Genomic DNA, 17,824 nt, shown 5'->3' with positions numbered 1-17,824 from the left:
GAGACTTACTTGGAGGAAGTCGTCCTCATTGAACAAAGAACAAAGAAAAATACAGCACAGGGACAGGCCCTTCGGCCCTCCAAGCCCGCGCCGACCATGCTGCCCGTCTAATCTAACATCTTCTACACTTCCGGGGTGCGTACCCCTCTATTCCCATCCTATTCATGTATTTGTTAAGATGCCCCTTAAATGTCACTATCGCCCCTGCTTCCACCACCTCCTCCGGCAGCGAGTTCCAGACACCCACTACCCTCTGTGTAAAAAAACTTGCCTCGTACATCTCCTCTAAACCTTGCCACCTCGCACCTTAAACCTATGCCCCCTAGTAATTGACCGCTCTACCCTGGGAAAAATTCTCTGACTATCCGCTCTGTCTATGCCCCTCGTAGTTTTGTTGACCTCTATCAGGTCGTCGGTCAACCTCCGTCGCTCCAGTGAGAAAGGGATAGAATTCTTTGAGGACACCGCAGGTAAGAAGAGGCCCAGAAAAGGAGCCTGAGAAAAGAATGCCAGCGACCTAGAGTGCAAGGACTGACCCCACCTCCCGGAAACACCGATCAAGTGCGCAGCTGAAGATGTGGCTCTCGGATCGGCCCTGCAAGAACCCATGACCAGTAACACAGAGTTTTTTTAGGTGGACATACTTGTTAGTGAGGGAGTGCCAAAGAAAGATCTCCTAGCATGCTAAACCAACATTCTATCTGTCCCCTCAGAGGACCCCATCACTACTTCATAAAAGAGCAGGGGAGTTTTCCCCAGCGTCCTCGCCGAGATTCATCCTTTACCAGGCATGACTGAAAAAAAATGATGTTGCTGTTTCCTAATGCTACTCAGCTTCAGGTCTCCTGTTTAAATGTCCTTTAATCAGCTGTCCTCCTCAAAACCTGCAGCTTCAATTGACCTCGGCTGATTTGATTTTTGTTTTGTTGACGGAGCAAGTCTTTGCTTTTCGTGTGAGAGGTGCTGAGCACAGCAGGCACCCGCTTTAATCCAATCACTCTGCCAGGCAGGCCCGCTGCAAGTTCAAAACCTTTCACCTGGTCCTGTTCCAGTTCAAGTGTTTCTGCTTTCCTGCCACAACATCTGGTTCTTGCCGTTTTGAATTAAGGCCAGTGAGGGTTGCCCCTCTCCAGCTGTCCCATTTCATACAGACCATTCTGACATGAAAACGAGAAGTGCAAGTAACCACACACAAAATTCACAAGCCAAAAAGACACAGCTAATTTCCCGATACTACGAACAACACAGTGTGAGGTGATCAGAAGAATGTTGAGCCCAAATAATTCACTTCCAAATATTCCCACATCGGAACTGTTGAGCGAATCTCATCAAAGAGAGGCAGCGTTTTGCATTCCATCTTCGAATCAGACAATGGTACAACACAGAAGCAGGCCATTCAGCCCATCAGTCCTGTGAAAGCTCTTTGAAAGATCTATGCAATTAATTCTACTCCCTTATTCTTTTCCCAAGGCCCCGTACCTTTATCCCATCAAATATTTGTCCAATTCCTTTTAAAAGTTACCTTTGAATTTGGGTCCACTGCCCCCCCCCCCCCCCCCCCCCAACACCACATTCAGATCACAATTCTCCACATAAGAAGAAAAAAGTGTCCTCATAAGGTGTATCACCTTAAATCTGTTCTCTGGACACCAACACTTCTTCATTGGAGGTCTAGCAGCATTTGGGGTTCCAAAGAGTCACATTGAGTTTGAAATGTTAACTCTGTTTCTCTCTCCACAGATGCTGCCAGACCTGCTGAGTTTTTTCCCACCATTTTCAGATTTCCAGCATCCGTACTATTTTAACTTCTACCGGAAACAGTTTCCCCTTATTTACTGTCCCAGGACTCTTCATGATTTTAACACTTTGATCAAATCTTCTCACAATTTTTTGCTCTGAACAACTCCATTTTTCCCAGACCTTTACATTACAACAGCTGGAGCTGCATCATGTCGCTGAGCGCCATTTTAAACTCACTGAGATATAGTCATTGTTCCCCTCTCACATTCAATTCCATTCAAAGGGACTGGCGTGGAGGACCAACCCAATGTAGTTTTATTTCCGACCCCTGCTGTTTTGCCGTGAGCTTCCCCCACAATCATAGAATCATGGAATCCCTACAGTGCAGAAGGAGGGCATTCGGCCCATCAAGTCTGCACCGACCCTTTGGAAGGGCACCCTACATAGGCCCCATTCCCATGCCCTAGCCCCTTAATCCTTTGGACACTAAGGGGCAATTTAGCACGGCCAATCCACCCAACTTGCACATCTTTTGGTGTGGGAAGAAACCAGAGCACCCGGAGGAAACCTAAGCAGACGCAGGGAGAACGTACAAACTCCACACAAACAGTCATCCAAAGCAGGAATTGAACCCAGGTCCCTGGCACTGCGAGGCAGCAGTGCTAGCCACTGTGTCACCTTGCTGTCCCCTACTGTGCCACCAATACCCAGACAAAGTCAACAGTTTATTCAACTAAAAGCTCTGAAAGACTAAAATTCAACTAAAAGTACTTTACAGTTTTAATGCTGGGTTAAAAAATTACACTCATGGAGCTGAGCGTTGTCATGCCAACGAGATGCAGCCCAGTCACATCTAGAAGGTTGGACAGTATCTAACTGAGGTTTATCTATTGAACAGCTGAGCCACGTGCTCTTGGTAAGTTTTTAAAAATAAATTTACAGTACCCAGTTCTTTTTTTTTCCAATTAAGGGACAATTTAGCGTGGCCAATCCGCCTACCCTGTACATCTTTGGATTGTGGGGGTGAAACCCACTCAAACACGGGGAGAATGTGCAAACTCCACACGGATAGTGACCTGGGGCCGGGCTGCTCTCTGTTAAGTTAACTGATCTTACCCAGGGCAGCGTTGGGCTGTCCAAATGACCTCAGGATTAGAGAGGAGCATAAACAGGGCTCCTTCTCCTGATCACTGTCTGGTGACCGTCCTGGATGTGGATATTGGGTGAGGACGGTCTTAGATTTGGCCGTTGTGATCTCCACTATCAAATACTCTGACAACACTGTTTTGCTCACATAGAAATGATGAGTTATTGGAGCATGCTTGGCACCTTAGCAACTATGCTCTGGCAGTGAGGCAAATTGGCCTTTGGCAGCAGCATGCAATGGGCTCTAAAAGAATCCACAGTCAGTTTGAACCCACTCCCAGTGTTCTTTCATATTTCAGCCAATGGTTTAGAACAGGAGGCCCATTCAATGGACCCCGTTTCCCACTACTGGCAAAGACCAATTTCACTCCCAATGTTATCTGCTCAATTGAGGGGCATAAGAGAGAGGGAGATGTAATGAATATTTAGCACCGTGAAGGTCCAGGTAATAGGATGGGCATGATTCTGCCCTCACCCTGTGTGAACTGCAGGCTGTATAAACACACTGTGCAGTTTGTAGTTATAGGAACAGAAGCTGCTGATATTTCTTCCTGAAACAGAGCGTTGGACAACTGGTGTAATCATAAAACCTAAAGAACCTCCACTCACACACTTTGATGTTGCTTATTCACCAAATGTGCACATCACTAGATAAGCATATAGCTGGTCAAAGATTGAATCTCAATGGGCCAAATCCCATCAGATCAACTCCCACAGTACAGAATCCCAATGGATTTAAACCCCCTTCCCATTCACTCCCATAATACACAATCCCAATGGATTTAAACCCCCTTCCCATTCACTTACATAATACACAATCCCAATGGATTTAAACCCCCTTCCCATTCACTCCCACAGTACAGAATCCCAATGGATTTAAATCCCCTTCCCATTCACTCCCAGAGTACAGAATCCCAATGGATTTAAACCCCCTTCACATTCACTCCCCCAGTACAGAATCCCAATGGATTTAAACCCCCTTCCCATTCACTCCCATAATACAGAATCCCAATGGATTTAAACCCCCTTCCCATTCACTCCCACAGTACAGAATCCCAATGGATTTAAACCACCTTCCCATTCACTCCCATAATACAGAATCCCAATGGATTTAAACCCCCTTCCCATTCACTCCCACAGTACAGAATCCCAATGGATTTAAACCCCCTTCCCATTCACTCCCATAATATGCAATCCCAATGGATTTATACCCCCTTCCCATTCACTTCCATAATACACAATCCCAATGGATTTAAACCCCCTTCCCATTCACTTCCACAGTAAGAATCCCAATGGATTTAAACCCCCTTCCCATTCACTCCCACAGTACAGAATCCCAATGGGTTAAACCCCCTTCCCATTCACTCCCACAGTACAGAATCCCAATGGATTTAAACCCCCTTCCCATTCACTCCCACAGTACAGAATCCCAATGGATTTAAACCCCCTTCCCATTCACTCCCACAGTACAGAATCCCAATGGATCTAAACCCCCTTCCCATTCACTCCCATAATACACAATCCCAATGGATTTAAACCCCCTTCCCATTCACTCCCACAGTACACAATCCCAATGGATTTAAACCCCCTTCCCATTCACTCCCATAATACACAATCCCAATGGATTTATACCCCCTTCCCATTCACTTCCATAATACACAATCCCAATGGATTTAAACCCCCTTCCCATTCACTCCCACAGTATACAATCCCAATGGATTTAAACCCCCTTCCCATTCACTCCCAGAGTACAGAATCCCAATGGATTTAAACCCCCTTCCCATTCACTCCCACAGTACAGAATCACAATGGATTTAAACCCCCTTCCCATTCACTCCCACAGTGCAGAATCCCAATGGATTTAAACCCCCTTCCCATTCACTCCAATAATACACAATCCCAATGGATTTAAACCCCCTTCCCATTCACTCCCACAGTACAGAATCGCAATGGATTTAAACCCCCTTCCCATTCACTCCCACAGTACAGAATCCCAATGGATTTAAACCACCTTCCCATTCACTCCCATAATACAGAATCCCAATGGATTTAAACCCCCTTCCCATTCACTCCCACAGTACAGAATCCCAATGGATTTAAACCCCCTTCCCATTCACTCCCATAATATGCAATCCCAATGGATTTATACCCCCTTCCCATTCACTCCCACAATACACAATCCCAATGGATTTAAACCCCCTTCCTATTCACTCCTATTATACAGTATCCTACTTCATGGATTAGGAAGTGATTTATAGAAGAAACAGGGAAGAGATTTCATTGTGTACTGTAGGGGGGATTCCTGAAGAGTTGCAAAAACTCAGGAAAATCAAGATAAACAGTGGCAATCGTCCCTAATGTGTAGTAAAGGGATGTTAGCAGTTTGTGTGAAGATAATAACATGATAATGATTGGGTTTACTCCATGCAGGTTCCGCACCCAGCGGATGGGCAATGGAAACTTTTACCTTTGATGTGTTGCCTGATGATAAAAATGAGTCTGGGACCTGGAGATGGGCTTAGCATTGGGACTAGCGTTTAGCCTTTCATTGTTAATATCTTCTGCTTTATGTGAGCAGTACTTCATAGGAAACAGTTTGAATAGGACACGTGAGTGGAGGCAATAAAGTATTGTGGCTTCTCCCTCTGCACTGTCATAACTTTGATGGAAAGATAGAGGTAACCAGGGTGTCTGGAAAGGGTCGGGGTATGGAGCAGGAGGAGCCCTGAGGGCAATGGCCCCATACCTTCCTCATAGCCCTACCCCCAGCATCCCTTACCCTTAAATCTGGGTCCCTTGGTCCTTGAGCAATTGGCTACAGGAAACTCATCATAATCTTGTACGCCTCTATCAGAATCTCCCCTCAATCTCTATTGCTGAGTTGAAAAGAATAATAGGACATTCTGATGAAATAGGGTTGGAGGAGACTCATCAGGAGTGTGACTACCAGCATGGACCTCTGTTGGGCAGAAAGGTCCGCTCCTGTGATATGTCACTCGATGTAACCTGGTGCAACTCAGTGAACTCACCTGGACTCGTGCCTCTGTGAGTTTGGTCCTTTGGGCTAGCTCTTCCCTGGTGTAGATGTCAGGGTAATGGGTCCTCTCGAAGGCTTTCTCCAATTCCTCCAGCTGCTCCGCGGTGAATGTGGTGCGGCTGCGGCGCTGCTTACGTTTCAGTGGGAGATCCGGCTCCGATTCCACATCCGAGGCCCCATCGTCCAGGCGATTGCCTATTGAGTGGTAATATTCAAAAGAAACAGGAATGAATGGGTTTTATAAAGATCGACATGAGCATCTTTCACAATTTCTGATGGGAAGTCGAGCCAAGGACACCTTGAGGGCATAACCAAAGTAACATGGAGTGGTGACCGAGTGAGGGACAGTCCATTACATTATTGTGCTTCCAACCAATCAGACACTATAGATAGAAACTCCTGTCAATGGGACTGCTGTGTTGAGTGACTATCCTCCCTTCACCTCTCATTGAAAAACAAAATAGACAATAGTGAATCAGCAGGTCATTTCCTCACAAATCAAGCCGGGTGTAAAAGAGCCCACTGATTTGTAATCCTGCCCAGGAGAGATTTCACCCCCCATTTCACACATACAGCATATACTATTGACATCTAGTGGTAGAATATAATTACTGCGGCAATGTTTTCTGATTCCACTGCAACTCCTATTGATGTGGCGGTAACCAAGCTATTCTGTACAAGTGCGAATGGAGAAGCCAAACCCTGATCCCAGCTTTCAACCCGGAGCCATGACAGGATCGAGCGTGAATGATCCACAGTGAATGATCCAAGAGAAAGGGTCCACGAACCCCTCTTAGCCAGACCCCATGTGTGACTGTAGAGGTAATTCAAATACTGGAAAGGTTTACAGTTGATATGGAGGTTCTAATGACCAAGGAAATCAGTGGTAGGAAGCAAAAGATTTATTTTACATTTAACAATAATCTGCCCAAGGCAGTAACTACCTACAATCACAGTCCCCATTGGAGCAGCCAACATCCTGGTCCCTGCTCGGGCCGGCTTTTAAGCTCGGTTCTAACGAGCCCCAGCTGGGTGGCCTCCGCCTGGGAGATCAATAATGGGCCTCGTGGGGGTTACGACAGAGGTGCTATTGGATAGCCTGCCAAAACTCCAAGTTTATAAGGACCCAGGAGCGAGGTGCTGCATCCAAGGATAATGAGAAAGTGAGAGTGGAAATTGTGGAGACACTGGCCGGAATTTTCCATCTTCCTTAGACTCAGGTGTGATCCCAGAGGACTGGACAATTGCAAATGTTGCATCCCTGTTCCAAAAAGGATGCAAAGGTAAGCCTAGAAATTACAGGCCAGCCATTTTAACTTTGGTGGTGGAAAAATCTCTAGAAGCAATACCTCAGGACAAAATTAATCATGACGTGGACAAATCAGGGTTAATTAAGGAAAGCCAGCAGAGATTTCTTCGGGGAAAACCATGTTTAACTAACTTGTTGGAGCTTTTTGAAGAGGCAATGGAGAGGGTTGATAAGGGAAATGCAGTTGATGTGGTGCACATGGATTTCCAAAAGACATTTAATACAGTGCCACAGAATAGACTTGCGAGTAAAGTTACAGCTCATGGAATTAAAGGGACAGCGGCAGCATGGATAGACAATTAGCTGAGTGACAAGAAACAGGGAGTATTGATTCATGAATGTTTTCAAACTGGAAGAAGGTTTGTAGTGGAGTTCCCCAGGGATCAGTGTTGGGACCTTTGCTTTACCTTTACATAGCAAAATTTCAAAATTTTCAGATGATACAAAGCTTGGAAGTATTGTGAATTGTGAGGAGGACCATGTGGGACTTGGGAAGGAAATGTAGACAAGTTAGTGGAATAAGTGGACAGGTGAGAGATGAAGCTCAAAGTGGAGAAATAGGAAGTGATTCATTTTGGCAGGACGAACAAGGGGAACATGCCTCCGCCACACTCTCAATTGAAGCATTGAAAAAGGAATTGGGCTGTTATCTGAAAAGGCAGAATGTTCAGGGGTCTGGGGAAAGGCCGGGAGAATGGCATTCGGTGAGTTGCTCATTCAGTGAGCGGGTGCAGACCATGATGGGCCAAATGGCCTCTATCGTTGCTGTAAGAATTCTGTGATTCTGTGGAGAGTATGTCATATCTGAGCCAGGTGCTGCCCTCATGGTGCACACGGATACAATCTGAGTCACACCCCAGGTCACTGACTGGGAGCAGGAAGGGCTTGATGGGGCTGTCCAGCGAAACTCAGTCTAGATTAGATACTGAACCTGGGATCTTTCTGTGCACAATGGTTCGGCATCATTGGACCATCAGAGTGGATCGCAATGCCATCGAAAACATAGAAAATAAGAGCAGGAGTAGGCCATTTGTCTCCTTGAGCATGAGCCACCATTCAATATGACCATGGCACATCCTCAACCTCAACGCCATACTCCCACACTCTGGCCATACCCCTCGAGGCCTTTAGAGCCTGCAAACCTGATCTGTTTCCTTCTCAAATATATTGTGATGTGGCCTCCGCAGCCTTCTGTGGGAGAAAATTCCACAGCTTCATCACCCTCTGAGTGAAGACCTCATCTCAGTCCTCAGTGTCCTACCCCACATCCTGAGATTGTGCCCCATTGTTTTAGACCCCAACCCCAGCCAGACGAAACAGCGTTCCTGCATCCAGCTTGTCCAGTCATTTCAGTATTTTATATGTTTCAATTAGATCCCCTCCCATTCTTCTACATTCCAGTGAAAACAGGCCCAGTCAGCCCAATCTCTCCTCGTACGGCAATCCTGCCACCGCAGGGATCAGCCTGGTGAACCTTTGCTGCACTCCCTCGATGGAAAATAAGGCCTTTCTTAGGTAAGGAAACCAGAACAAAACACAATACTCCAGGCATGGTCTGGCCAAGGATCAGCTGCAGTCAGACATCCATGCTCCAAGGGCTGGTTTAGGTCAGTGGGTTAGGCAGCTGGTTTGTGATGCAGAACAAGGCCAGCAGCGCGGGTTCAATTCCCGTGCCAGCCTCCCCCAACAGGTGCCGGAATGTGGCGACTAGGGGCTTTTCACAGTAACTTCGTATTGTGACAATAAAAGATTATTATTACTCAAGTCCTCTGGCAATGAAGGCCAACATACCATTTGCTTTCTTAACGGCTTGCTGAACCTGCATGCTGGCTTTCAGTGACTGGTGTACAAGGATAGCCAGGTCCCTTTGCACATCGAAATTCCCCAATCTTTGACCATTTAAATAACACTCTGCCATTCTGTTTCTCCATCTGAATTGAATAACTTCGCATTTATTTGTTTTTAAAAAATCATTTGGAGTACCCAATAATTTTTTTTTCCCCAATTAAGGGGAAATTTAGCGTGGCCAATCCACCTATCCTGCCCATCTTTGGGTTGTGGGGGTGAGACCCACGCAGACACGGGGAGAATGTGCAAACTCCATAGGGACTGTGAGCCGGGGCCGGGATCGAACCCGGGTCCTCAGCGCCGTAGGCGGTAGTGCTAACCACTGCGCCACCGTGCAGCCCTTTAACTTCGCATTCATCACTGCATCTGCCATGTATTTGCCCACTCGCTCAACTTGTCTAAATCACCTTGAAGCCTCTTAACATCCTCCTCACCGTTCACATTTCCACCAAGCTTTATGTTATCAACAAACTTGGAAATATTACATTTGGTACTCTTGTGAAAATCATTGATGTTTATTGTGAAAAGCTGGAGCCCAAGTACTGATCCCTGTGGGACCCCACTAAACACCTCCTGTCACTGCGAAAAATATATATCCCAACTCTCTGTTTATGTCTGCCAACCAATCCAAGTCAATATTATACCCTCAATCCCTTGTGCTTTAATTTTGCACCACAACCTCTTATGTGGGACTTTATCAACAGTGTTTCAACTCATTAAATAGTATCATTAAGGTGTTATGTCCTTCACTCCTGTAAATCTCCAAGGGGTTGTGAAATATTTTAGAATTGAACAAGATTGGACGGGTTGAATAAGAAGCTGATGGGGTTAATGTCAGATCCAGCCCTGCAAGGTTGAAGATTATTTCACGCTGTCAGGGACTGGTTGCAGGAAGGTAGCTGTGGGGCTCTTGTGAAGGCCAGTTATGGCCTGCTAACATTTCTCAGCCTCACCAACAGGGTGTTGTAGTTTTTGGTGCGATGCTTGAAGCCTCAACACATGAGTGAGTCATTATGGCTCTCAGGGACGTTTGGAAGAGTAGGCTGTAAATTGCAGTACTTTCTGGATTGTATACAACAAATTCATTTGTCTGTTGTCTCTCCAGACCTGTCCTCTCCTGGGACATACTGAACTCCGCTGGGTTACTCAGTACCTCCTGGGCCCATGTAAGTGACAGTGTGACATTTTTTTAATAACATTTTTATTAAACTTTTAACATTTTATACATAAAAAACAATCAAACAATAGGACATGGATCACCAACCACAGCAAACAAATATATTTTTAAAAGCCCCACCAACAATTAGAACGACCCCCTTCCCATTAGAACACCCCCCTCCCCACCCCCAACAGCTAACAGTGACGAGGGGCTGTATTCTTTGGCACCGCCCACTGCAAGATGGCCACGGCTGGGGAGCTGACCATGTAAAGGTCCAGTGACCTCGGTCAAGAATTCCGGGCGGGCGTGGCCGGAGAATCCCGCCCCAGATCTGCGAAATGTCATATAAATGGACGGCATCGACAGTAGAATCCATCAATCACTCCCCACACTGTGAACTTAACCTTCACGAGGTACAAGGACTCCATCAAATCACCCAGCCACGCTATGGCACTGGGCGGTGTTGCCTGCCTCCAACTCAACAGATTCCGTCACCAAGCCAACAAAGAGGCAAAGGCCAATGCGTCTGCTCCCGCTCCCATCCTCAATGCCGGCTGGTCCAACACCCTAAATATCGCAACTAACGGCCAGGGCTCCGAAGCTACCTCTAAAATCAGCAGTTCATTTGACGGAACGGGACACCACAGCTGCTCCCACACCTGCCCATTCCAAAGCAAACACACATGGAATTCCCCACAGGAGGTTCTACTTAATGATCTGCAGAGGGAAACTTGGCTGATTTTCCACACCCTAACCTGAGGGCTCCTCAACTGCCAAAAATAAGCTAATTAAGAGCTGACTACATATCAAACAGTCCCCTGATTTAAACACCACTGATAGAAATCACCCCTCACTGTAACACTGTGATAGAAATAACACTCCTCACTGTAACACTTAAAGAAATCACACCCCTCACTGTAACATTCTGATAGAAATCACACCCCTCACTGTAACACTGTGATAGAAATCACACCCCTCACTGTAACACTGTGATAGAAATCACACCCCTCACTGTAACACTGTGATAAAAATCACACCCCTCACTGTAACACTGTGATAGAAATCACACCCCTCACTATAACACTGTGATAGAAATCACACCCCTCACTGTAACATTCTGATAGAAATCACCCCTCACTGTAACACTCTGATAGAAATCAGACCCCTCACTGTAACACTGTGATAGAAATCACCCCTCACTGTAACATTCTGATAGAAATCACGCCCTTCACTGTAACACTGTGATAGAAATCACACCCCTCACTGTAACACTGTGATAGAAATCACCCCTCACTGTAACACTGTGATAGAAATCACGCCCTTCACTGTAACACTGTGATAGAAATCACACCCCTCACTGTAACACTGTGATAGAAATCACCCCTCACTGTAACATTCTGATAAAAATCACACCCCTCACTGTAACACTGTGATAGAAATCACACCCCTCACTGTAACACTGTGATAGAAATCACCCCTCACTGTAACATTCTGATAGAAATCACGCCCTTCACTGTAACACTGTGATAGAAATCACACCCCTCACTGCAACACTCTGATAGAAATCACACCCCTCACTGTAACATTCTGATAGAAATCACACCCCTCACTGTAACACTCTGATAGAAATCACCCCTCACTGAAACACTCTGATAGAAATCAGACCCCTCACTGTAACACTGTGATAGAAATCACACCCCTCACTGTAACACTGTGATAGAAATCACACCCCTCACTGTAACACTGTGATAGAAATCACCCCTCACTGTAACATTCTGATAGAAATCACGCCCTTCACTGTAACACTGTGATAGAAATCACACCCCTCACTGTAACACTCTGATAGAAATCACACCCCTCACTGTAACATTCTGATAGAAATCACACCCCTCACTGTAACACTCTGATAGAAATCACCCCTCACTGAAACACTCTGATAGAAATCAGACCCCTCACTGTAACACTATGATAGAAATCACACCCCTCACTGTAACACACTAATAGAAATCACACCCCTCACTGTGATAGAAATAACACCCCTCACTGTAACATTCTGATAGAAATCACACCCCTCACTGTAACACTGTGATAGAAATCACACCCCTCACTGTAACACTCTGACAGAAATCACCCCTCACTGTAACATTCTGATAGAAATCACGCCCCTCGCTGTAACACTCTGATAGAAATCACACCCCTCACTAACTCTCTGATAGAAATCACACCCCTCACTGTAACACTGATAGAAATCACCCCTCACTGTAACACTGTGATAGAAATCACACCCCCCACTGTAACACTCTGATAGAAATCACACCCCTCACTGTAACACTATGATAGAAATCACCCCTCACTGTAACACTCTGATAGAAATCAGACCCCTCACTGTAACACTATGATAGAAATCACACCCCTCACTGTAACACTGTGATAGAAATCACACCCCTCACTGTAACACTGTGATAGAAATCACACCCCTCACTGTAACACTGATATAACACACCCCCCACTGTAACACTGATATAACGCACACCCCCACTGTAACACTGATATAACGCACCCCCCACTGTAACACTGATATAACACACACCCCTCACTGTAACACTGATATAACACACACCTCCACTGTAACACTGATATAACACACACCCCTCACTGCAACACTGATATAACACACACCCCTCACTGTATCACTGATATAACACACACCCCCACTGTAACACTGATATAACACACACCCCTCACTGTAACACTCTGATATAACACACACCCCTCACTGTAGCACTCTGATATAATAAACACCCCTCACTGTAACACTTATATACCACACACACCTCACTGTAACACTGATATAACACACACCTCACTGTAACACTGATATAACACACACCCCTCACTGTAACACTGATATAACACACACACCTCACTGTAACGCTGATATAACACACACCCCTCACTGTACACTCTGATATAACACACACCCCTCACTTGTAACACTTGATATAACCACACACCCTCACTGTAATATACCCCACACCCTCACTGTAACACTCTGATATAACACACACCCCTCACTGTAACACTTCATATACCCCCACACCCCTCACTGTAACACTGATATAACACACCCCCTCACTGTAACACTGATATAACACACACCCCTCATTGTAACACTGATATAACACACACCCCTCGCTGTAACACTGATGTAACACACACCCCTCACTGTAACACTCTGATCTAACACACACCCCTCACTGTAACACTGATATAACACACACCCCTCACTGTAACACTGATATAACACACACCCCTCACTGTAACACTGATATAACACACACCCCTCACTGTAACACTGATATAACACACACCCCTACACGCCTCACTGTAACACTGATATAACACACACCCTCACTGTAACATACACCACACCCCTCACTGTAACACTGATATAACACACACCCCTCACTGTGACACTGATATAACACACACCCCTCACTGTGACACTGATATAACACACACCCCTCACTGTAACACTGATATAACACACACCCCTCACTGTGACACTGATATAACACACACCACTCACTGTAACACTCTGACATAACACACACCCCTCACTGTAACACTCTGATATACCCCCACACCCCTCACTGTAACACTGATATAACACACACCCCTCACTGTGACACTGATATAACACACACCCCTCATTGTAACACTGATATAACACACACCCCTCGCTGTAACACTGATGTAACACACACCCCTCACTGTAACACTCTGATGTAACACACACCCCTCACTGTAACACTGATATAACAGACACCCCCACTGTAACACTGATATAACACACACCCCTCACTGTAACACTGATATAACACACACCCCTCACTGTAACACTGATATAACACACACCCCTCACTGTGACACTGATATAACACACACCCCTCACTGTAACACTGATATAACACACACCCCTCACTGTAACACTGATATAACACACACCCCTCACTGTAACACTGATATAACACACACCCCTCACTGTGACACTGATATAACACACACCACTCACTGTAACACTGATATAACACACACCCCTCACTGTGACACTGATATAACACACACCACTCACTGTAACACTGGTATAACACACACCCCTCACGCCAAGCCACCTACCCTGCACATCTTTGGGTTGTGGGGGCAAAACCCACGCAGACACGGGGAGAATGTGCAAACTCAATCAACAGTGACCCAGAGCCGGGATCGAACCTGGGACCTCGGCGCCGTGAGGCAACAGGGCTAACCCACTGTGCCACCGTGCTGCCCTCCTCTTGACCAAACTTTAACACGCGATCCCCACATCCATCTCCAGGAAGTCAGAGCACCCCGTTACAGTTTGCGTCCATATGACTCTGTTTCAATCTCCACATATGCTGCCAGACCTGTTGAGTTTTCGGTTTATATTTTGGATTTCCAGTATCTGCAGTATTTTGCTTTTATTTTAGTACGCCTGAACTCATTTTGGTATCTGAGGCTGGTCGACCACTGGGCCACTGGCCTGGTGTAACCTGGCACTGCACTGTGACTGACCACCTGAGTAAATTGGCCCATTTGTTTCCTGCTGTGGTTGAACCCAACTCGGCTCCCCTTTGACATTCTTCGGAAAGCAGCGTGAAATCTCCAATAATCAGATCCCTCTGCTGCTTGCCAAAGAAGTCCAGAGGAAGCCAAAAGAAAATTAGAAGTGAGGAGGCAAAGGGGTTAGAGCCTCGAGGATTAGGCCGAAATATATAAGCAAAGGCCTTTCAAGGGCTTAAAATGTAACCGTTCTTCCAATTCAATTTGATAGCGGCAGGGAAGCTGTAAACAATGTTTGCAGGTGTGATGTGGTCATTTGTGTGGAGTCTGCGAGAGTGGAAAAATTGCAGCTTTGTGATGCAGTCTACCATGAACAAATGTGTAAATTAGTGAGTAGAAGTCAAACAGCCAGGGCACATTCTCCAATAATAAATCCAAACAAGCCCAAGAGTCATTAGAGGAACGTCTTTGCTCAAGGAGTTTTGTGCGGTTAGGATTACGGAAAAATACATCTCTTGGTGAATTGAGGTGGGAGGGGGAGTCGGGGGAGTGAGGGGGGGGGGGAGCGGAAATTGGGACCAAGATATGGAGCGAATCAGCAATCGGCCGTGAAGTTTAATTAAACAAGGTGTTAAGGGATTAGGTGAAACCTGTCATTAAGACCCACTCAGGGGCTCCTCAGGACTGAGAGATGCTGTTTTACTTTGGAGAGGGAGCTGTGGACAGTTGGAGACATGGGGATGCATTAATGAAATCAAATTGTACAACAGCCCCTTGTAACATCATCACTGTGTCGGGTTTTGTTCTCTCAGGATGACAGCGATCAGTGCTGCCCTTAACATGGCCTGACGAAGCTCTGGGGCCCAGGCACCCCCCCCCCCCCCCCCCCCCCCCCCCCCTGAGACAATGTCTCACATTTCACAGCCAATGCAGTGTATGATCTCAGGGGGCTCCCGTAACTCTGATCCAAAGGCTTGCACTTCTATCGCGTCTTTCCGGACCACAGAACATCCGAAAGTGTTTTCGAATTAACGTTGAAGTCTAGTCACTACAAATGTGGCGGCCACTTTGTGCACAGCAAGATCCCGCAAACAGCAAAGAGATAATTGAGCAGAATAACCTGTTTGTGTGATGTTGATTGAGGGATAAATATTGGCTAGGACACCAGGGGCTGAATTGTACAGCTGGTGTAGTTGAAAGGAGGAGGGGGGGAGGGGGGGGGGGGGGGGGGAATGGGCTGGTAAAATAAAACGAGTGGCCTGCCCACCACTTTCCTGCCCACCCCTGACCTGTCTCTCATATTACTGTGGCGGGTAAGGCGTCAGACAGCCCCGGGGCACTTTGAGGCCTTTAAGTGATGAATGAATGTGAGCAGGGCAGTCCTGCAGCTTTCGCTATGTGGGCTGCTGTGGGGCGGGTGGGAGGGCGACATCCTCAGGCATCTTTTGTCTCCATCGGAGGCACCACCTGCCCAAGATCACAGCCTCCCACAATGGTGCCCAAAACAAGGCCATGGCACTCCTCTGGGGGCTGCTTGAACTCCCAGAAGTGACCACTACTCGATTCTGACCACCCTGGGACTACAGAGCTGCCGGCTAATCAGATTGACCAGTATCCTAATATCATAGAATTATCATAGAATTTACAGTGCAGAAGGAGGCCACTCGGCCCATCGAGTCTGCACCGGCTCCTGGAAAGAGCACCCTACCCAAGGTCAACACCTCCACCCTATCCCCATAACCCAGTAACTCCACCCAACACTAAGGGCAATTTTAGACACTAAGGGCAATTTAGCATGGCCAATCCACCTAACCTGCACATCTTTGGACTGTGGGAGGAAACCGGAGCACCCGGAGGAAACCCACGCACACAAGGGGAGGATGTGCAGACTCCGCACAGACAGTGACCCAAGCCGGAATCGAACCTGGGACCATGGAGCTGTGAAGCAATTGTGCTAACCACTATGCTACCGTGCTGCCCACAGGGTGGGATTTCCTCCCAGATGGGACGGGGGGGATGTTTACCTCTGACTCCAAAAACAATTCCCCCCATCATAATATCGCCGTGGGCAGCTGGTTTTCAGTGGGTGGGCATCTTCTTGTCAGGCATCTTCTGTAGCCACCCAAGAGGACAACTTTAACATCGCATCCCATAGATGGCACCTGCAGCAGTGCAGCAATCCCTCAGCGCTGCCATGGAATATTACATTGTGGAGTGGGGCTTGAACCTAGAAGTTTCTGACTTCAAGGTGGGAATGCTACCAACTGAGCCAGGGCTGATCCAGATGTCTGCAAGAGTGATGGCTGAACTGCGAGTGGGCCAAAGGCCAGGGTCAGACGTGGCAACCAGATCAATGGCTCTGCGGTCAAACCACCTCGGATCACTGCTTCTCTGCCCAAGCCTGACCCGCGTGTGTGGACACTTGGACATCCATTGGAGTATTGGCCAAGCAGGGAAGTGGCTCTGGTTCATGGGAAACTCCTGACGTCTTGGACTGGACTCAGGTTAGACTCAGTCCATCCACACGAACCTGCCTTCCATCCAGTGACTCCATCTACACCTCCCGCTGCCTGGGGAAAGCGGGCAGCATAATCAAAGACCCCTCCCACCCGGCTGACTCACTCTTCCAACTTCGTCCATTGGGCAGGAGACACAAAAGTCTGAGAACACGCACGAACAGACTCAAAAACAGCTTCTTCCCCACCATCACCAGACTCCTAAATGACCCTCTTATGGACTGACCTCATTGACAACTACACCCTGTATGCTTCATCCGATGCCGGTGTTTATGTAGTTACATTGTGTACCTTGTGTTGCCCTATTATATATTTTCTTTTCTTTTCTTGTATTTAATGATCTGTTGAGCTGCTCACAGAAAAATACCTTTCACTGAACCTCGGTACACGTAAACAAAATCCAAAAAACAAAATCTAAATGGGGTGGAAACGGGTCTTAGGTGGAGGAACAAAATGGGTGACATCAGATAAGGCACAAGTTGCCCTTG

At 46.8% G+C, this 17,824-nt stretch overlaps 1 protein-coding gene across 1 annotated transcript in view; it reads right to left on the bottom strand.

Annotated features, from left to right (window-relative positions):
* LOC119951058 (paired box protein Pax-7-like) overlaps positions 1-17,824 on the bottom strand; it is a 164,681-nt gene that overhangs the window by 72,515 nt on the left and 74,342 nt on the right. Inside the window, exon 5 of the mRNA XM_038774094.1 lies at positions 5,916-6,118. Within this exon, the coding sequence (XP_038630022.1) occupies positions 5,916-6,118 (203 nt within the window). The remainder of the gene's footprint in view (positions 1-5,915; positions 6,119-17,824) is intronic.

Source organism: Scyliorhinus canicula, chromosome 16 (genome assembly GCF_902713615.1).
Source record: "Scyliorhinus canicula chromosome 16, sScyCan1.1, whole genome shotgun sequence".
Lineage (NCBI taxonomy): Eukaryota > Metazoa > Chordata > Chondrichthyes > Carcharhiniformes > Scyliorhinidae > Scyliorhinus > Scyliorhinus canicula.
Note: the sequence above shows the minus strand (reverse complement) of the source record. Positions and strands in the feature narration are given on the sequence as shown.